General features: G+C 41.7%; 1 protein-coding gene across 2 annotated transcripts in view; it reads left to right on the plus strand.

Moving 5' to 3' along the window:
• The window catches only part of ALG9 (ALG9 alpha-1,2-mannosyltransferase), a 100,379-nt gene that overhangs the window by 58,191 nt on the left and 20,979 nt on the right, over positions 1 to 21,209 (plus strand). Inside the window, exon 14 of one of the 2 annotated variants that reach the window (XM_049613610.1) lies at positions 9,037 to 9,167. The exons of the other annotated variant lie outside the window; for it this stretch is intronic. Coding sequence (XP_049469567.1) covers positions 9,037 to 9,167 — 131 coding nt within the window. The remainder of the gene's footprint in view (positions 1 to 9,036; positions 9,168 to 21,209) is intronic. 2 annotated transcript variants of the gene reach the window in all.

A 21,209-nucleotide genomic window follows, 5' to 3' on the forward strand; every position in this document is an offset into this window, starting at 1 on the left:
TCCAGCTGATAGATGTCTGAAAGCAAGTTCACATCCTTCCTGTCTTAGGACTGGTGGGGCTTGGCCCAGGCAGCTGGATGGACGGTGGGGAAGGTCACTGAGAAAAGGAGGCTGGACTAGAAGTTCTTTCCTTGTCCCCACACAGACCCCTTAAGCCGTGATACACGTATTCTTCAGTACAACTGTTGACTTTGCTCTTGTTGTACCTTCTCTCCGTTGTGAGGCCGCCTCACAGTCTTTCTGTGGCTTCTGAAATCCACCCTCCCTGAGTTTCAAAACCGTACTTTGATTCTCGTATAACCTCTCTAATGGCTCCTTCCGGCCTTCCTTGCCCGTCCCCCCCTGCTCAGTACCATAGATGTCCTCCCGCACCTCACCTGTGCTCTTCCGCTCCTCTCGGCTTCGTTCTTCTCTCCTTTCTCCTACCCTGCTGCCTCCCTCTCCCTCCTTTTATTTTCACCTTTTGTCACGCACGCTGTGCACGCTTGTGGCACCTCCGATGCACGTCGTATGAGGCATGGTTTGGGAATGATGAGTGAATGAGGCAGACAAAACTGCATCTTCTATAGCATTGGCTGTTAATTCACAAGTTACAGTTGTGAAGTGTTGGGATGAGGAAGTCCTGGTTTATGAGAGCACAGAATTAGAGGACCTGTCCTAAGGAAATAACTAGGGGCTGGAATCTGAAGGGCTAGGAGGGATTTATGAGGTGGGAGTGGGGAGTGTTGCCGGCAGTAGGAACAGAAAACAGCTGTTAACTCCTGGTGTTCCAGTCACTGGGCCTTCTTTGAATTCCAAGGTGTAAAATGTAGGTGTCAAATGCAAGTTGGCAACTTCTGTCCATCTCCCCCAGGCTGATTCTTCGCTGCAGCCCCCTCTTTTCTCCTGTTGGCTGTGTTAGAAGTCTTGGTGTCACTGATTTCCTCTGAAAAAGGCCTGAGACTTGCCTTTCTTCCTTCCCACCTGCCACACCAGCTCTGGGTGCCATTGCTTCCTCACAGATGGCACTGCCTTCCGTATCGCAGTGCCCACTCCCAGCCTTCGTGTGCCCCCAGCCCTGCCGTGTGCCCCCACCTCTGCACAGCCAGTGTGGATCTCCCTCTCTCTGAGGCCCACTTCTTAATCCTTTGACTTGGTGGTTGAAAAGACTAGATTCCTGATGAACAGAATCCAGATGCTCTTAATTTGGGTTCTCCGTTATCAGCCCTCAGACTCTGTCTTCACTTACTCCACACACACCTCTAGGGACAAGGAGATATTTCTCCTGGTTCCCCTGTAAACCATGATCTTCTGAGATCTTCTGCCTTTTTTCCTTTGTTCTAACTTTTACCACCATCTCCAGGAAATTTTTTCAACCACTGCAGCCCCCAGTGATTTCTTCCTCTCTGAACTTTGATTGTTCTTAGAATACTCACTTTCTGTATTTTAATGTGCTAACGTCATTTCCTGACCTCAATTATAAGTTTAGTAACAGAAACATGTCTGCAAGAATTTTGTATACCCAAGTTGAGGATTCACCGACTAGGTACTTCATAAGGGCTTTGATGATGCCTAGAAGATTCATTTTTGTATCATTTAGTGGATGCTGCTAATTCATTGCTAATTGAGGACTCTGTATAGTTAATATTGTAACCCTCCTGTCCTATATGTTGAGCATAACTTGAATTGACACTAAATACCAATCTCAATTGAAAACAACAAATCTGGGGGTGCCTGGATGGCTCCATTGGGTAAGTGTCTGACTTCGGCTCAGATCATGATCTCGTGGTCTGTGGGTGTGGGCCCCTTGTTGGGTTCTGTGCTCACAGCTCAGAGCCTGCAGCCTGCTTCAGATTCAGTGTCTCCCGCTGTCCATGCTCCTCCCCTACTTGCACTCTCTCTCTCAAAAATAAATATTAAAAAATTAAAAAAAAAATGATTTTAATGGGCCCTAATGCACCAGGGTTCTTTTCTGTCAGGTTCTCACATTTCATAGAGTTAGTCAAGGATTCTTTCTAACGTTATAGCAATTTGTGTAGTTGTTTATAGTTTACAAGTTTTATGTATTTACTTATGAAAAAAAATTTTTTTTAATGCTTTTATTTATTTTTGAGAGGGAGAGTGCGTTTTGAGAGGGACAGAACGCTAGTGGAGAAGAGACAGAGAGAGGGAGACAGAATCCAAAGCAGGCTCTAGGCTTTGACCTGTCAGCACAGAGCCCAACATGGGGCTTGAACCCACAAACCGTGAGACGATGACCTGAGCCGAATTTGGACGCTTAACTGACTGAGCCACCTAGGTGCCCCTATAATTTACAAGTTTTACTTAAATAGACCCTCTCATTCAATCCTCATTATAACTCTTTGAGGTAAATGCTAATCTCCTTATTTTACAGAAGAAGAAGTTGAGGTATAAAAAACTTGAATGAGTATGAGTCCCCCATCTAATTTGTGGTGGAGCCTCGACCAGAATCTAGGTCTCTGACGGAGAGTTCTTTTTTCCCCAGCTTTACTGAGATAGAATTGACACATAACACTGTGTAAGTTTAAAGTATACAATGTGACGATTTCATGCATGTTTCTATTGTGCAGATTACCACAGTACGGTTTGTTAGCACACCCATCACCTCACATGGTTAACCGTTGTTCTTTATGTTGAGAACGTTTTTTTAAATTTTTTTTTAACGTTTATTTATTTTTGAGACAGAGAGAGACAGAGCATGAATGGCAGAGGGGCAGAGAGAGAGGGAAACAGAATCGGAAGCAGGCTCCAGGCTCTGAGCCATCAGCCCAGAGCCCGACGCGGGGCTCGAACTCACGGAGTGTGAGATCGTGACCTAAGCTGAAGTCGGAGGCTTAACCGACTGAGCCACCCAGGCGCCCCTATGTTGAGAACGTTTAAGATCTTCCCGCTTAGAGTTCCAGTGTACAATGCCGTATTGTTAACTGTAGTCCTCCTGGTGTACTTGAGGTCCTTTGAACTTAGTCATCCTGTAGCTGAAATTTGTACCCTTTGACTAACATCTCTCCATTACCCCAGCCCCTGGGAACCACCATTATACTGTTTCTATGAGTTCGATTTTTTTAAGATTCTACATATAAGTGAGATCATACACTATTTGTCTTTCTCTATCAAGCATACTTCATTTAGTATGATGCCCTCAAGATTAATCCGTGTTGTCACAAATAACAGGGTTTTCCTTCTTTTTTTATACGTGTGTGTTACATACAAACCACGTTTCATCCATTGACGAACATTTAGATTGTTTCCATGTCTTAGAGGTTATGAAGAATGCTGCAGTGATCATGGGAGTTGCAGGTATCTCTTCCAAAGAGTGACTTCACTTCCTTCAGGAACATACCCAAAAGTGGGATTGCTGGATCATATTGTGATTGTTTTTTTAGGTTTTTAAGGAACCTCCTTACTGTTTTCCATAATGGCTGTACCAATTTACATTCCCACCAACAGTACCCAAGAGTTCTTTTTTCTCCACATCCTGGTCACTAGTTTTTATCTCTTATCATTTTGATAATAGCCATTCTAATAGATGTGAGGTGAGGTGGTATCTCATCATGGTTATAATTTGCATTTTCCTAATGATTGGCAACATTGAGCACCTTTTCATATACCTGTTGGACATTGATACATCTTCTTTGGAAAAGTGTCCATTCAGGTCTTTTGCTAATTTAAAAATCAAATTATTTGTTATTTTGCTGTTGTAGGAGTTTTTACATGTTTTGGGTGTTAATTCCTTATCAGATACATGCTTTGCAAATATTTTTTTTCCATTCCATTGGTTACCTTTTTATTTTGTTGATTGTTAGGGTTCCTTTTTCTTTCTTTCTTTCTTTCTTTCTTTCTTTCTTTCTTTCTTTCTTCCTTCCTTCCTTCCTTCCTTCCTTCCTTATTAATTAATAAATTTTTATTTTTACTTATTTTTTAAACTTATATCCAAGTTAGTTAGCATACAGTGCAACAATGATTTCAGGAGTAGATTCCTTAATACCCCTTACCCGCTTAGCCCATCCCCCATCTCACAACCCCTCCAGTAACCCTGTGTTTGTTCTCCATAGTTAAGAGTCTCTTAGGTTTTGTCCCCCTCTCTGTTTTCTTATTATATTTGCTTCCCTTCTCTTATATTCATCTGTTTTGTCTCTTAAAGTCCTCATATGAGTGAAGTCATATGATATTTATCTTTCTCTGACTAATTTCGCTTAGCATAATACCCTCTAGTTCCATCCACGTAGTTGCAAATGGCAAGATTTCATTGTTTTTGATTGCCAAGTAATACTCCATTGTATATATATATATATGTATATATACATACCACATCTTCTTTATCCGTTCATCCACCGATGGACATTGGGTTCTTTCCATACTTTGGCTATTGTCGATAGTGCTGCTGTAAACATTGGGGCGCATGTGCCCCTTCGAAACCACATACCTGTATCCCTTGGATAAATACCTAGTAGTGCAATTGCTGGGTCATAGGGTAGTTGTATTTTTAGTTTTTTGAGGAACCTCCATACTGTTTTCCAGAGTGGCTGCACCAGTTTGCATTCCCACCAGCAGTGCAAAAGAGATCCTCTTTCTCCACATCCTCGCCAACATCTGTTGTTGCCTGAATTGTTAATGTTAGCCATTCTGACAGGTGTGAGGTGGTATCTCGTTGTGGTTTTGATTTGTATTACTCTGATGATGAGTGATGTGGAGCATTTTTTCATGTGTAGGCCATCTAGATATCTTCTTTGGAGAAGTGTCTGTTCATGTCTTTTGCCCATTTCTTCACTGGGTTATTATTATTTTTTGTCTTTTGGGTGTTGAGTTTGATAAGTTCTTTATAGATTTTGGATACCAACCCTTTATCTGATATGTCATTGGTAAATATCTTCTCCCATTCAGTCGGTTGCCTTTTAGTTTTGCTGATCGTTTCCTTTGCTGTGCAGAAGCTTTTAATTTTGATGAGATCCCAATAGTTCATTTTTGCTTTAGTTTCTTTCCCTTGCCCCTGGAGACATGTTGAGTAAGAAGTTGCTGTGGCCCAGGTCAAAGAGGTGTTTGCCTGCTTTCTTCTCTAGAATTTTGATGGCTTCCTGTCTTACCTTTAGGTCTTTCATCCTTTGTGAGTTTATTTTTGTATATGGGGTAAGAAAGTGGTCCAGGTTCATTTTTCTACATGTTGCTGTCCATTTTTCCCAGCACCATTTAGTGAAGAGAGTGTCTTTATTCCATTGGATATTCTTTCCAGCTTTTGTCAAAGATTAGTTGGCCATATGTTTGTGGGTCCATTATTGGATTCTCTATTCTGTTCCGTTGATCTGAGTGTCGGTTTTGGTGCCACTACCATACTGTCTTGATGATTACAGCTTTGTAATACAGTTTGAAGTCTGTTGGGGCTCCTTTTCTAAATTACTTATTGCTTCTCTAATAACTTGCTCTTGATCATATCTATTTTCTGCTGGGAGCCTTTGTCCTTATATGTATTAGTTGTTCATTAACTTCTTCCAAGAAAAAAAAACAACAAAATTCAGCAGCTGCTTCTCATGAAGGATGAAGAGGCTACATATTTTTTAATGGACTGTTACCTCAATTGGTAAAATTTTGCAGTGGTATCTTCCCCAAAACTTTATTTTAGATGTAATTTGCATGTGGGTTGTGTGATGAGTGGAGTGTAAAGCTAACTGGTGTAGTTGGGTGTTAATTACTACCCTGGTGTCTGCGAGACCATGTACCCAGAACCAAATCTAGATAATCAGACCTCTGTAGTATGCCTGGCCAGAAAAGGCTAGGCTGAGGTCAAGTATTGAAATGTCCTGCTGAGAACCCCCTAACGAAAAGAGGTCTTGGCATGAGACCCTAGGAGCTCTGCCCCTTGCTGCTCCTATTTGATTACAGAGGCATGACGCTTGCAAAGCTTTTAAAAACTTGTTTCATGTTTTTAAAATCCTTGGGAGCTACAGAGTGGGTGTTGAGACCAAAAAGTCTGCTTCCTGAAGTGTTTATGCAAAGAATCATTTTTAGAGTTGTGTGGAATGGAATTGGGTCTGACGTCAATTCCCAGTGTGCTTTCTCTCCCCTGGAAGAATAGCGCATATGTAGGGACAGATGTGAGACTCCCGTCTCTTTTACGTATAAATAATGCTAGGAGAGAGGGAACAGTACTGTGAGTGAGAAGTGGGGGAAGGACAGAGTTTACTGCAGGCTCTAGAGAAGAACAAGTTGTTCTTATAAGCACTTTTTTAAACCTTCAATTGTGTATGATCCGTGAGCCTAAATGTGCACAAAACACAAGTGTACAGTAATCAGTAATATAATAATAGAGCCAGGTACCCATGTAAGCTCCACCAGAGTCAAATACTAGAACATTGCCCCTACCCACAACTCCCCTCCCCCAGCAATTACTTTGGATCACTACCCACCCCCACCCCCCTTCAGAGAGACTCTCTGACTTTTAAGGTAATAACTTCCTTGTTTTTATCTTTAGATTTACCACTTTTGTATGCGCACTCCTAAATGATTAAGTTTTGACTGTTCAATATCATATACTGGAATCCTACTGCCTTTTTTGTGTGTCTTGATCTTTTCCCTCGATGTTTTGTTTCTAGTAATCACACTTGCTGTTGCATATAGCTGTAGTTCTCTTTTATTACTTTGTAGTACTTCATTGTAGGACTATACTACAGTTTATCACTTTGCTGTTGATGGATGTTTGCCTGTTTGCAGTTTGGGCCAACTGCAAATACAGCCACGTTGAGCATTCTTGAATTGTCTTTTCATGTATGCATTTTTGTTGGAAATGTGTTAGCTTGAACCCTGGTGAAATTACCAATTTTGTGGATTAAATAGTGAAATGTTAACAATTTCATATGGTTCAGTCTACTACTTGGGTGTACAAATGTTGGATCATAGCAAATGTATATGTTCAATTTTTGTAGATTATACCAAACAGTTTCCTAAAAATCTTGTGCCAACTTGATCTCCTGCCAGCAAAGAATGAAGCATTTCTCCATATTCTGGCCAACACTTAGTATTGTAATTGTTCATTGTGGTTTTGGTTTGCATTTCCTTGGTTCCTGGTACGAAGTTGAGCCCTTGTTCATTGGTTTTTGGCCATTTAGATTTCTTCCTGTGAAGTACCTATTAAAGTCATTTGCCCATTTTTCTGTTGGGTGATCTTTGTCTTGTTGATTAGCAGGTCTTCTTTATATGTTCTAGATATGAATCCTTGATGGCTTCTTATGTTGCATATTTCTTTTGCCATTTTCTGGCTCATCTCTTCACTCTCATAAGGGTGTATTTGAATAGATATTCTAATGTAGTCAAATTTATCCATTTTTTGGGTAATTAATGCTTTTTGGGTTTTGTCTAAAGAGACTTTTACCGTAAGTTCTTGAAGATATTCTGTGATACTGTCTTCCAAGAGCTTTAGAGTTTGGCCTTACTTAGTTCTGTAATCCATCTGAGATTGATTTTTGTGAGTGGAGTGAAGTTACGGTTCATTTGCATTTTTCCCCCCATTGTTTGTCCATTTGTGTCAGCACCAGTCAATGAAAAGTCTGTCCTCTCCCCCACTGGTCTGAGGTGTCATTCTATCATAAATCAGGGTCCATGTTGCCTGTATCCATTTGAGGCTCTATTTTCTGCATCAGTCTGTTGATCTATTCCTGCACTAAACACCTCTTGTCTTAATTACTCTAAATGTATAGCAAGTTAAGCTGCCACCTTGCTTTTCTTTCCTGACTGCGTCTTGGCTGCCTTGTACATTTCCCTATACATTTTGGAATCCACTTGTCAAGTTTCACAAAGTTGCAAATTTTTGAGATTGCATTTACTATATCAGTAATTTTAATCAAATTAATAAATTATTTATTTAGACTTTACATCTTTATAGCCGTGAGTGTTTAGGAATAAGGCTTAATGCTGTATTGTCAAAAATTTTTTTGAGATTGAAATGAATCATTTCAGCAGATTTCTATTGTGATAAAATTTACCACTTTAACCACTTTTAGGATATAATTCAGTGGCATTAAGCACATGCACATTGTTGTATGACCATCTCCACTCTCTCTCTAGACTTTTTCATTCATCTCAGGCTGAAAGCTGGTACTCATTAGACAGTTTTTTAAAATCTTTTTAAAATTTAAAATTTTTTAGTGTTAATTTTTGAGAGAGAGAGAGACAGTGTATGAGCAGGGGAGGGGCTGCGAGAGAGACACACACAGAATCTGAAGCAGGCTCCAGGCTACTAGCTGTCAGCACAGAGCCCAATGTGGGGCTTGAACTCGTGAACCATGAGATCATGACCTGAGTTTCTGAAGTTGGATGCTTAACTGACTGAGCCTCCCAGGTGTTGCCCTTGATATGGTTTTAAATGAAATATATTAATATTCTTTTATGAGCATCCATCCAGTTGTAATCAACTGGATGACTGCAGTTTGGCTAATACTAGTATGTATTTTTCATAATCTTCTCCACTCTTGCAGTTCTGATAATTGTTTTACTGATCTTTTGCTGCCTGGACAGTTCTTATGTCTGTCAGTTGTGTTGAAATGTTGGAGATGATGATATAGGATATTTCTGTACCACTTAAAAGGTGTAGGGTAACTTCACAGGTCTCTGTCAGCAGTGACAGGGTTTCACATATTAGCATATGTGGTTAGGTGGTGGCCTTTCCATCTCTGAGATAAGAGGTGATAGATTGGAAGGGAATGATAGCAGAAGAATAGAGTTTTTTGAGTATGTGGTGGACTCAAGCTAGCCTTCAGAAGTGTCTATGAGGCCAGAGGAACTTAACACCCAAAGTAGAGTCAGAACTCCCAAAGCTTACGTACATATTTGTCTGGGTGCGTATTTCTCTCCTGCCCCTAGAAGCCTCAGTAACAGCCCAGCACCCAACACTCCTATCTTGAGTGGAGACAGCACAGATAACATTGTCCTAGGACTTGGATGTTTGTGCTTCTAAGACCCTGTGGGAATTTTTAGGATTATAATTGACGTCCATTACCCTGAAAGGACCTTTGCAATTACTGATGAAGACTTGGCCTTTCTTCATTGCAGATTGACATCAGTAAATGCCATTATTTAGTGGATTTGGACACGATGAGAGAAACACCCCGGGAGCCAAAATACTCATCGAATAGAGAAGAATGGATCAGCTTGGCCTACAGACCATTCCTTGATGCTTCTAGGTATGTGGCTTTAATCCTAAGAGATGTACTAGGACTAGTAAGGGTACAAATTAGAATCTTGATTGAATAACTTCCAGTCTTGGGCTGACTGTAATAGGCATCATTTCATTTTATTTTTATTTGGGCCCAAACACATCTATTCTTGTCCAGTTTCCTGAGAAATCTAAAACAGTGCTCTCTTTTTCTAGGCACCACATGCAAAGTTTATTCAGGTGTCATCCAAATAAAAGAATCTAAATAAAACACATCCACTGAAGACCATGCAAATAAGTGTTTGCAATGGATTACTCTTGGCCATCAACCTCAACTGTCTTTGAGTATTATAACACTGCTAGGAAGATTGACTCTGTCCTTTAAGGAGCTAGAAGTTCATATCTGTTGTTTTTGCAATCCAGGCTCAGTCGAGGAAAGGACAGGCCTTACTTGATCTTAAAGAGAGAGACCAAATAGAACAGGGCCTGTCTGGCTCTTCAGAAGGGCCTGCGAATTAATGACAAGAGGGGAGTCAGAATGTTGAGGTGAGGGAGTCATGGCATTGAGCTGGAGGAGTCAGGTTGTTTGTGGGCTGAGGTCCAGGGAGCCCTGGGGTGGGGGGGCGGGGGGGTGGGCAGAGCCCAGGCAGAAAGTGAAAGGTAGAGAACCAGGTCCTGAGAGGCAGGACTGGGACTCAAACAGAGAAGAAGATGTTTTTAGGAGGACAGAGTGATCAGAACCTGCCGATGAATGAAGATGAATAATAACAACTGTCGGTTGGGTTCGGCAGCTGATGAAAGCAGTTTTGATGGAGTGGTCAGAGCATGGTGACTTGGAAGTTAGGGGTCAAAGCAAAAGCAGCAGGACAAGACCTGGAGGTGGCGAACACAGAGGTTTTCTGGAGAGTTCTGCTCTAACGGGAAGCAGAGAAATAGGGCTATGAATGGTGGTGGGCACTGCAGGGGGAGTGATGATGGATTGTGTCCTTTGGATTTTTTTTATATTATGGCATATATGTAACATAATTATACACAAAAACCCTACAGTTTGCCATTTTAAGTGTACGATTCAGTGGTATTAATTATATTTGCAAAATTGACCTACACATTTTGTAAATTGAAGGGTGGTTCGATGCATTTCTGTGTTGGCCTGTGATCACAGCAGTAGCATCAACTAACACCGTTATCGTGTCACATGGTCATTATTTCTCTTTTCTGTTGACAATGCCATTATCTATTTTGAAACCTTTGCATCACCCCAAACTGTTCATCTTTTATTTTTTTGAAATGAGGGAAATCACAGTTATGTTTGTATACTGATGGAAATGATCTCTTACCTGGAAACTGGTCATGTAGGAGAAAGGAAGGAATTGGTGGAGCAGGTGCCCTTGATGCGGGTGAGAGAAGATGTTTCAAACAGGCAGCAGGTAGATTGTCTCTGTCAGTGATGGAGATGTTCTGTATCCACACTGGCCAACATGAGAGCCACGAGCCATATGCAGCTATTAAGCATTTGAAATGGGACTACTGTGGATGAGGAACTGAATTGTTAATTTTGTTTAATCTTAATTTAGATAGCCACACATAGCTGCTAGATAGAGGATAGTAATAAGCAGCAGGTGGGTGTGATAATGGGTATCTGGCAGCTTTCCTCTGATGGCCTCTGGTTTCTCTGTGCAGTAGGAAGTAGGATTATCAGATGAGAAGGGAGTTTGTGGGGATGAGGTGTTCAGGATTTGAGGAGAGGGAAATAATTGAGAGTAGGAAACAAAAGGAGCTTGAGAAATACAGTATGATTGGAAGACGGGGTAAAGAACCCACCTGAGTTTAAACTGCGTTAAGCACTGAGTTAAGCACTGAGTTAAGCACTGAGTTAAGCACTGTGGTTGCTTTTTGGTGCTCTGGTGATAATTTACATACCATCAAATCCACCTACTTTAAGTGTACAACTCAATAATTATTAAATTTAGCAAGTTGTGGGTATATGAATGGGATTATATAATATGTGGGGTTCTGTATCTGCCTTCTTTGACTTTGCATGTTTTGGAGATTGATTCATGTTATAGCAAGTATCAGTTGGTGTCCCTTTTTGTGCCTGAATACTACTCCATTTATGGATATAACTATTTTGTTTACCTCTTCCCCAGTTGATGGATATTTGGGTTGCTTCTACTTTTTGGCTATCATGAATAATGCTGTTGTGAATGATTATGCACACATTTTTGTGTGCAGGGTTGGAGTTTAGCCAAGAAAGTTCAGCAAAGCATGAAAGGGGCAGGGGAGTTGAGTTTGTGTAGGGGAGTGGTCATGGCCTTAAGTTAGGCAAGGAGGGGTGGGGGGTGCTGAGGGAGTGGAGGGCCATGAGAGGTGGTGGGGTCTTGGGTTGATACTCACATGTGGTCAGAATTGGAGTAGTAATGGGAGAGAGCTGGCAGGAGAAGCAGCAGTGATGGTGTGAACGCTCTGCATCACACGTGTTCTTCGTTATTGTTATTCGATACAGTACTTGGGGTAGGTTGCTGTGGTGCCTTCTATTTTGAGTTGAGAAAACTGTGACAGCCTGAGATCTGGCCCTGGGAAGATCTCCAGCGTGGAGGGGACAGCGTATTCCCAGCAGCCTTCCCATTAGCAGAGGACACTCAGTGGTTCACAAATAGTGACAGCAGTACGCTGACCACAGAATGAACTCTGTTTGTAGCAAATGGGACAAGGGCGTATTTTAAGGTAAGTTTTTTTTTCCCTTTTGGTTTTGAGGGTTGACATTAGAAGGTGTGCCCATCTTCCCATTTCCCCTTTCGATAGCACACGCACCCTGCAGCTGGTGCACATAGACTGAGAGCCTTCGGGACAAGGCAAAGAAACCATGCTCATACAGTTCTCACTAGAGACTTTGAAATCTTCTGAGGGAAGAGCAAAAGGTGTTGGTCACTTCCCCACCTGTCTTGTGATGAGCAGTGACTGGAGATACTTGCACGGCCACACAAGTGCTGTGGCTCCTCTGTCTTCACCACCCTCCTCATCCTTTCCCAGAGACGTTGCTTGCTGTTCCCCACTGAGCGTTCTGCTTCCCTCACAAGCTCAATGTTAAGGGCAGAAATAAAGCATAATCGGTTCAATTTGATAAACATTTATCACACACCTTGTGCATCCTAGATTTGAGACTGTGTGCAGAGAAGACGGCTGCCTTGGGGACTTTGGTACATCTGGGGAGAAACACTACACCAGAGAAGTGCCATGGAGGCGTAGAAGGGATGGGCAATTCCAAAAAGGCTCAGGTGGGAGAGGCTGAGGAAGATCCCAAGAGGAGGTGACGTGAGGATTGCATTGGTGATAGTGTGGGTGGCGGACTGGAAGGAGGGAAAGTTGGAGGCACAGAAACAGGATAGGAGACTATTCTGGTTGGCTAGATGAGAGGCAGCGAGGGTGTGAACTCGACTGCCGAGGACTGATAGACTCAGGAGATATATAGTGTCTGGAAGATGAGGTCAGAATTTTTCCCAGTATCGCGCAGCTTTCCCCAGTGGCCTCTATCAAGCTTTTAACATTTTCCTTTGCTGTATTAGAAGCGCAGTCCTAGTCATTGTTGGGGATTGCTTGCTCGGGCTGGGCTGGTCCCTGAACAGAAGGTTTTGCAAGTTTGAGCACAACTTGCTGGAGAGACAGACCTTAAGCTGATAGGGCATCTCGTTTCTCCTGTTGGTGGGTGGTGGGTGGGTCCCTGCTGCTGCTTCATTTCCCCTCCGCAAGCCTGCCCAGCTCACCCATCACACCGCTAGTGCAGGGGGAGGGAGGGAGCTGACTGGGGAATGCCTTCTGGGGTTTTTCACTTCCCATAAATTGTACTCATTTCCCATAAATTGGCATTCTCTTCATGATGATATGCTGAAAAAGAAGAAAATCTGTTGGTTTAAGAACTGAAAAGGTACAGTTCACTTGAAGGTGTGCAGAGTGTGGTGAAAAGAGCAAGGGGTCAGAGGACAGGTGCATTTAATCCTGGCTGCCCGCTACTTTATGGGGGTGTAGTAAGGATCAATTGAGAGCGCAAATATGAAAGTATTTGTAAATTCTAAAGCATTATGTAAATGTCAGGCCTTTCCATTAATTAGCAGGCAGTATAGTGTTCCAAAATTATGCTGATTATTCTCTCTTAGACAGCACTTCCCAATATACATTGATCTAACCGCAAAAACAGTGGGATCCCACAGCCTAGTTTTGCCACAGCAATTTATAACTGTCAACACCATGACATCTCATGTTGCTGACTTGGGACAATTAAGTTGGACTGTCAGAGGCTGTGGGCCCCAGAGATAACGCGCTGAGGTGGTGTCTGAAATGCTTGTAGGAGCTTGATCCTGGATGCCTTCCCACCTGTTCACTGGGGATGTTACATTTCCTCTTCTGCTTGAGACCGTGGTTTGTGTATGGGAGCAATTTCTGTAGCAAGGAGAAGTACAGTACCATCTGCACCAAATGGCCACTCGTGTCTTAGACCCTAGACTGGATGGGGCTGTAGGCCTAACTGTTCTCTAGCTCTTTCTGAGGAAGGGAGGTTTTAATAAGTCTGTGACCTACTGCCAGGTGATCTTTTAGAAATGTAAGATTATCTTAGATGTTTAAGTCCCTAAAACTGAAATCTGCTTCCTTTATATTTATAGTTTGAGATCAATTTTTTCTTTCTTCCGTTATCCATCTGTCTGTCTGGTCATCTGACATGCATCCAATCAGATATTTTTTAAACACTGCCAGGCACTGTCATGGATCTTAGGTATATAGTGACAAACAGTACACACACCTTACAATATAACAGGGAGGCTACCATTGAACAAAAAACCATCCAGATCAATATATAATTACAACCTGTGTTAGCTGCTTTAAAGGAGAGTTCAGGGCACTATGGGAGAAGGAGTCAGCAGAAGGAGGCACCTGGAGACTCAGAGCCAGCTGGTTAGGCAGGTTTGGAAATCAGGAGACAGTATGTCTCTGTCACAGAGCTAGATTTTTTAAGGGATGTGAAAGAAATAATTAGACACAGATTTTTCCCTTTAAATAACTTACAACTTGTGTAGTTATACATGCAAAAACAACTTGAAAATAGTATTAAGACCATAGAAAGGTACCAGGTTGTAACGCTAGACCTTCTAAGAAAGGAGAGGCCTGTCTGTGGAGGTAGGAGTATACTGAGAAGCTTCCCGGAGGACGTGGTTCCTGAGCTGAGGCTTAAAGGAAAAGGAGGATTTGTACCAGTGGTAAAGAGGGCAGCACCACTTCCATAATTCACGGAGAAGAAATCACGAGCGCAAGTGGAAAGATAAAAAAGAAGCCTTTTGGATGAAGCGCCTGAGGGTTTAGTCAAGAAAAATTTAATTGACCTCTTTCACTGGCTTAAATTGGCTTTTAGGTAAAGTGATCTATAATAGATCATCCAAATCCAAATGCTCTTGAAAATTAAAGGTGTCCTGTCCTGGGCAAATCAAGACATATGGTTTATTTAGTGTGACCAGAATACAGGGCTTGCCCCAAAAAGCAGGATGAGGAATGGAGCATGTATGGTTCCTTTGCCCCATATTCATGTTTACTGTGGATTTTCCCATAGTTAAGTTATTTGACTTAGTCTGCTGACCCTCCTTGGTATTGTAGCCTAGGTTAGGTCTCGGCCATCTGCAAGGGAAACAGCCTGGGTAGTTTGAAGACCGTACAGGCACATCAGAATACCCTCCTGGGTGGAGACTCAGCTCCAGGGGGAGGTAGCTTAAAGATGATTAGAACGATATGGTGACTGGTATACATTTAGACATTCTGAGTATCTGTGACTACATGGGCTTGTTTTCCGTGGAAATTGTTGGAAGATAAGTAAGGCCTTTACTGTTGGGCTAGTGAAGAATGACTCCGTAAAGAGGACTAAATGTGCTTAGCCCGTTTGGGCGAATGCCAGTCCAGATGTCCATTCTTTACCAGCAGGCTGCTTCTCTGCTTTATGAGAGGCCTAGAGATCCCAGAACCTGTTAGTCTGAGATGGGACCCAGGCCTAAGATCTTAACCATTTCTATTGTCCCCCCGCCTTGCTTACAGCTGGTACCAAGCTGTGCCTTCCTCTCCTCTCCCTGAGTTGGCCATGTCTGCGTCTGGCTAGTTTTATAAGGCTTCTCTGACTCCTAGGATATGGAATCAAAACTAGTCAACAAGATCACTTTTTAAACCAGACACATTTGTTACTCTATGGCCATCTCATATTACATACTTGCTAAAATAAGAGAGGATTTTTTTTCCTTCTTTGAAGCATGATATAATTGCTGCTTGTATAAAATAGCTCGACAAGTGGGTGGATGTAATGCCTACTCTGAGGTTCCCCAGAGAGGAGTGAAGGGAGAGTGTTGTAAACTACCGGCTCAATGGTGGGTTCCTCCTAAGTGTGGTGTAGGAGTCTGGTGGGAAGTGCCTCTCCAGGATGTTGGAGCTGGCCTCCTGCACACCAGGGCCTGCCTGTGTGTGGCTTTAGAAACAAGCTGGGAGGCCCTGTCACTGCTTCACGCGGCTGCTTTCCACCCACACTTTCCTCCTTTGTTATGGGTCCCTTTTGTCTGGCTGCTTTGCTTGAAACCTTTGGTTTTTGGATTATGAGATTTCCTTCTTCCTTGTTTTGGATGTGTTAGCCTCATCTAACTGAATTTTAGGTTTGCCTGATGAGGGGCTGGGGATAATTTGGGGAGACTTAAAAAGGGCAGGATTTCAAAGCCCTGCGAATGTATAGTTCTAGAAGAAGAGATGCAAGTCGGGAGTTGAAAGTTAACCCCCTCGGGTCCGGTAGGAGAGGGGCCTTCCCTAGTCCTGATAGCCTCTGCTGTGTGTGTTCTTTCAATGCCCAGCACAGGATTCTCAGTGGCCACTGAGCTTTACCTGTTGTGGAGATTGTTTACTGAGACTATGAGTCTTCTTTTAGCCTCCAAGTAGAAGTGAATACAGCAGCCCTGAGGCCTGAAGAGGCCATGACACCTGTATCCATTTTGGTCCTGTGTGGTAGTCTGGTTGATGGCAGCCATGGTGTCCTCTGTCCCTAACCCCAGCATAAGCAGAACTGTTTATTTCTGGGAGATCATAGAGAATCACTGCAAAGGGCAAATTAGTTGGAAGCCCTTGTTCTAGTTGTGGTGGTGTAACAAATCATCCTAAGCTTAGCAGTATGAAAGAATAGCACTTACTGATTATTGTTTTCTCTCATGTTCTGGAGTTGACTGGGCTCAGCCAGACAGTTCTTCAGCTGCTCAGAGTTCTTTATGCATTGGCCATCAGACGGTGGTTCGGGCTGGATGGAGGCGTTGGGAAGGCCTTCTCACATGTCTAGCAGTTGATGCTGGCTAGATCTCAGCTTGGGCTGTTGGCCAGGACATCTACATGTGGCTTCACCATGTGGCCCACGCTTCTTCACAGCATGGTGGCTGGCTTCCAAAAGCTAGTATCTCAAGAGATATAACGTTTTTGATGACCTAGTCTTGGAATTCATACAGTGTATCACTCTTGTCTCATTCTGTTCATAGACAGCAAGCCATTCCAATAACCCAAGTTTGAGGGGAGAGGAATTAGACTTTCCCTATTGATGGGAGAAATATCAAAGGATTTATGGACGTGTTTTAAAACCATCACAGCTCTTTTGATGCCATTCTTCATCCAAATTGAATAGTTTTTGAAATTTTGCTTTTTAAAGGAGATGTCTTATAGAAGAGACCTGTGGTGCACAAAATAGCCCAGCAGGCTGTTCATCTGCAGCTTTGTGTTACCCAGATGGAAAGGGAGACTACACCCTATGGCAGAATTTGGTTTCAGGCCAACACTTTGACATGCTTCAGATGATGTTCAAGTCCTTGGGGTAGAATTAGTTCTTCCTCCCAGGCAGTAACTGAAGTGCTCTGGTCTTTTCCCCACCCATCAATCATGGTCGTACCTCCAGCTCCTTCATCTATGTCAAGAATACTGAGAAATCGTAAGGAAGAAGAGATCAGAGTTTCTGAACTTGTGTGATTCTTGGTAGTTCATTGTTCTCAATACTTTTTGTTTCTTTATCAGTTCTTGGCCTTTCCTTTTTGTTTGGTTTTGTGTTATCTTCTCCCAGATACTTAGCTGAGACTTTGATCTGGCAGAGCTACTCCAGGCTAGCTTTGGTTTCAGAACACAGCAGCATTTTCCTCATTGTAGTCTTGAGCTGTTTATCATTGAGATCTGCTGACATTTTAAGAAGGACAAACGTGTGTGTGTGTGTGTGTGTGTGTGTTTCTGAAGCTTGGAGAGTGTGCTTCCTGTTGTTGTGAAATTCGTTCTCTAGAAAGAGACTGTGTACAGACCATCGGTGCTCCAAGTCCATACTATAGAGACTCTCAGATTTGAAAAGTATATACAGTCTTTCAGGACTGCCACTGCTTTTAACTGGCTTAGACCAAGCAGCTGGTTTCATCAGAGGTCTTAACTCTGAGTTCCTTGAGAGTTAGAAACCACAACTCTTACTGAATCTCTGTAACTCCTAGCACATAGTAAGGTCTCAGAAAAATATTTATCCATTATTTGATGAATTTAATTTTCTTTTTCTTTTTTTTTTAGTTTGATTTGGCATACAATGTTACATTAGTTTTCAGGTGTACAAGTTCACACTTGGATAAGGTCATACGTTATTTCTACTTTGACCACAGGTGAAACTGCCATCTGTCACCATACATCACTATTACAATGTCATTGACTGTATCCTTATATTGTGCCTTTTATTCCTGTGACTTGTTTATTCCATAACTGGAATCCTGTATCTCCCACTCAGCTTCACTCGTTTTGCCTATCCCCTTTACCCACCTTCCCTCTGGCATCCATCAGTTTATTCTCCATATTTATAGGTCAGATTCTGCTTTTTGTTTATTCATTTGTTTTATTTTTTAGATTGCTCATATAAGTGAAATCATATGTTATTTGTCTTTCTCATTCTGACTTACTTCACTTAGCATAGTACCCCCTGGGTCCATCCATGTTGTCTCAAATGGAACAGTCTCCTCCTTTTTTTGTGGCTGTGTAACATAGTCCATTGTGTAAATCCACATCTCTTTTTAAAAATGAAATTAATTTTAATTCCAGTATAGTTAACACATGGTGTTAGATTACTTTCAAAAATGCACAATATGATTGTGATTCAGTAATTCTATATATGACTCATTGCTCATCACAGTAAGTATGCTCTTAGTCCCCAGCACCTATTTGACCCATCCCCCACCTCCCCTCTGGTAACCATCAGTGTGTTCTGGGTAGTGTTAAGAGTTTATTTCTTGGGTTGTGTCTCTCTCTCTTTTCCTTTGTTCATTTGTTTTTGAACTTCCACATAAGAGAAATCATGGGGTATTTGTCTTTCTCTGACTGACTTATTTGTTTAGCATTATACCCTCTGGCTCTATTCATGTCATCAGAAATGGCAAGATTTCATTGAAGTTTACTTTTTTTTTTTTTTTTTTTTTTAATTAGAGCATGTGAGTGGGGTAGAGGGGAAGTAGGAGAGAGAATGAATCTTAAGCAGGCTCTATGCTCCGCTCAGAGCCTGATGTGGGACTCAATCCCATGACCCTGGGATCATGACCTGAGCTGAAATCAAGAGTCAGATGCTCAACCAACTGAGCCACCCAGGTGCCCTGGCAAGATTTCATTTTTATGGCTGAATAATATTCCCTTGTGTATATATGCAACACATGTTCTTCATCCATTCATTTGTCAATGGACACCTGGGCTGCTTGCATATCCTGGCTATTGTAAACCATGCTATAGTAAACTTAGGGGTGCATCTGTCTTTTTGAATTAGTGTTTTTGTTTTCTTTGGGTAAATACCCAGTAGTGGAATTACTGGATCATATGGTATTTCTATTTTTAATTTTTTGAGGAACCTCCATACTATTTTCCACAGTGGCTGCACCACTTTACTTTCCCACCAACAGTGCATAATGATCTCTTTTTCTCCACATCCTTGCCAACACTTGTTTTTAGTGTTTTTTATTTTAGCCATTCTGACTGGTGTGAGGTGACATGTCATTGTGGTTTGATAAGGCATTTCCCCGATGATGGGTGATGTTGAGCATATTTTCCTGTGTCTCTTAGCCATCTGGATGTCATCTTTGGAAAATATTTATTCAGGTCCTCTGCCCCTTTTTAGATTTTTTTTTTTTGATGTTTAGTTATATGAGTTTTTTATATATTTGGGATATTAACTCCTTATCAGATATATCATTAACAAACATCTTCTCCCATTCCATAGGTTGCCCTTTTGTTTTGTTGATGATTTCCTTTGCTGTGCAAAAGCTTTTTATTTTACTGTAGTCCTGATAGTTTATTTTTGTTTTTGTTTCCCTTGCCTCAGGAGACCTATCTAGAAAAATGTTACTACAGCTGATATCAGAGAAATTACTGCCTGTGCTCTCTTCTAGGATTTTCATAGTTTCACGTCTCAGATTTAGATCTTTAATCCATGGTGAGTTTATTTTTGTGTATGACGTGAGAGAGTGGTCCTGCTTCCTCTTTTTGTATATATGTATCCAATTTTCTCAGCATCATTTGTTGAAGAGACTGTCTTTTCCCCATTGTATTTTCTTTTTTTTTTTTTTTTTTAACGTTTTTTATTTATTTTTGGGACAGAGAGAGACAGAGCATGAACGGGGGAGGGGCAGAGAGAGAGGGAGACACAGAATCGGAAACAGGCTCCAGGCTCCGAGCCATCAGCCCAGAGCCTGACGCGGGGCTCGAACTCACGGACCGCGAGATCGTGACCTGGCTGAAGTCGGACGCTTAACCGACTGCGCCACCCAGGCGCCCCTCCCCATTGTATTTTCTTGACTCCTTTGCCAAAGATTGACTGTATAAGCGTGGGTTTATTTCTGGGTTTTCTATTCAGTTCCATTGATCTGTGTGTCTGTTTTTGTGCCAGTACCATACTGTTTTGATTACTGGAACTTTGTAGTGTAACTTGAAGTCTGGAATTTTGATTACTCCACTTTTGTTTTTCTTTATCAAGATTGCTTTGACTATTTGGGGTCATTTGTGGTTCCATACAAATTTAAGGATTATTTGTTCTAATTCTATGAAAAATGCTGTTAGCATTTTGATAGGGATTGCATTGAATCTGTAAATTGCTTTGGGTAGTATGGACATTTTAACAGTGTTAATTCTTCCAATACATGAACCTAGTAGATATTTCCATTTGTTTGTATCCTCTTCAGTTTCTTTGATCACGGTTTTATAGTTTTTTGGATGTAAGTCTTTTTCTCCTTGACTAAGTTTATTCCTAGGTATTTTATTATTTTTGATGCAGTTGTAAATGCTTTTATTTTCTTAATTTCTCTTTCTGCTACTTTGTTATTAGTGTATAGCAATGCTATAGATTTCTGGGTATTAATTTTATATCCAGCCACTTTACTGAACTTATTTATTACTCTAGTAGTTTCTTGGCAGAGTTGTTAGGATTTTCTGTGTACAGTATCATGTCACCTGCAAATGGTGAAAGTTTTACCTCTTCCTTACCAATTTGGATGCCTTTTATTTTTCTTGTCTGGTTGCTGTGGCTAGGACTTCCAGTACTGTGTTGAATAAAAGTGGTGAGAGTGGACATTCTTGTCTTGTTCATGATCTTAGAGGAAAAGCTCTGTTTTTCACCACTGAGAGTGATATTAGCTGTGGGTTTTTTTTTTTTTTCTTCTTTCTCTCTCTCTTTTTTTTTTGTTGAACTTTAAGGTCAGTTTATTAAGCTGAATGATGAGAGCTATCAGATGAATATTCTCTTGAAAAGTATTTTTTCTCAGAGTAAAAGATCAACACCTCAGCACAGCCACAGATGCTGTGGTAGTCTGGGCTCTCTGCAGTTAGGGATAGTCCACTCATCTGTCAGATCAGTGTCTTCTGGGTCAGCACGATTGTAGTCTGAGTCATCCTTGTCATCCTCTGGCTCCAAGTCCTCCATTTCCTGCGAGGTTCATCCGCGTCTACTGCTTGCAGCATCTTCTGAAAACTGGGTATCAGATGTGTCAAGATGATGATCTGTTTCAGTGTTTCACATAGCTGTTTCCCA

The sequence above is a fragment of the Panthera uncia genome, chromosome D1, assembly GCF_023721935.1.
Source record: "Panthera uncia isolate 11264 chromosome D1, Puncia_PCG_1.0, whole genome shotgun sequence".
Lineage (NCBI taxonomy): Eukaryota > Metazoa > Chordata > Mammalia > Carnivora > Felidae > Panthera > Panthera uncia.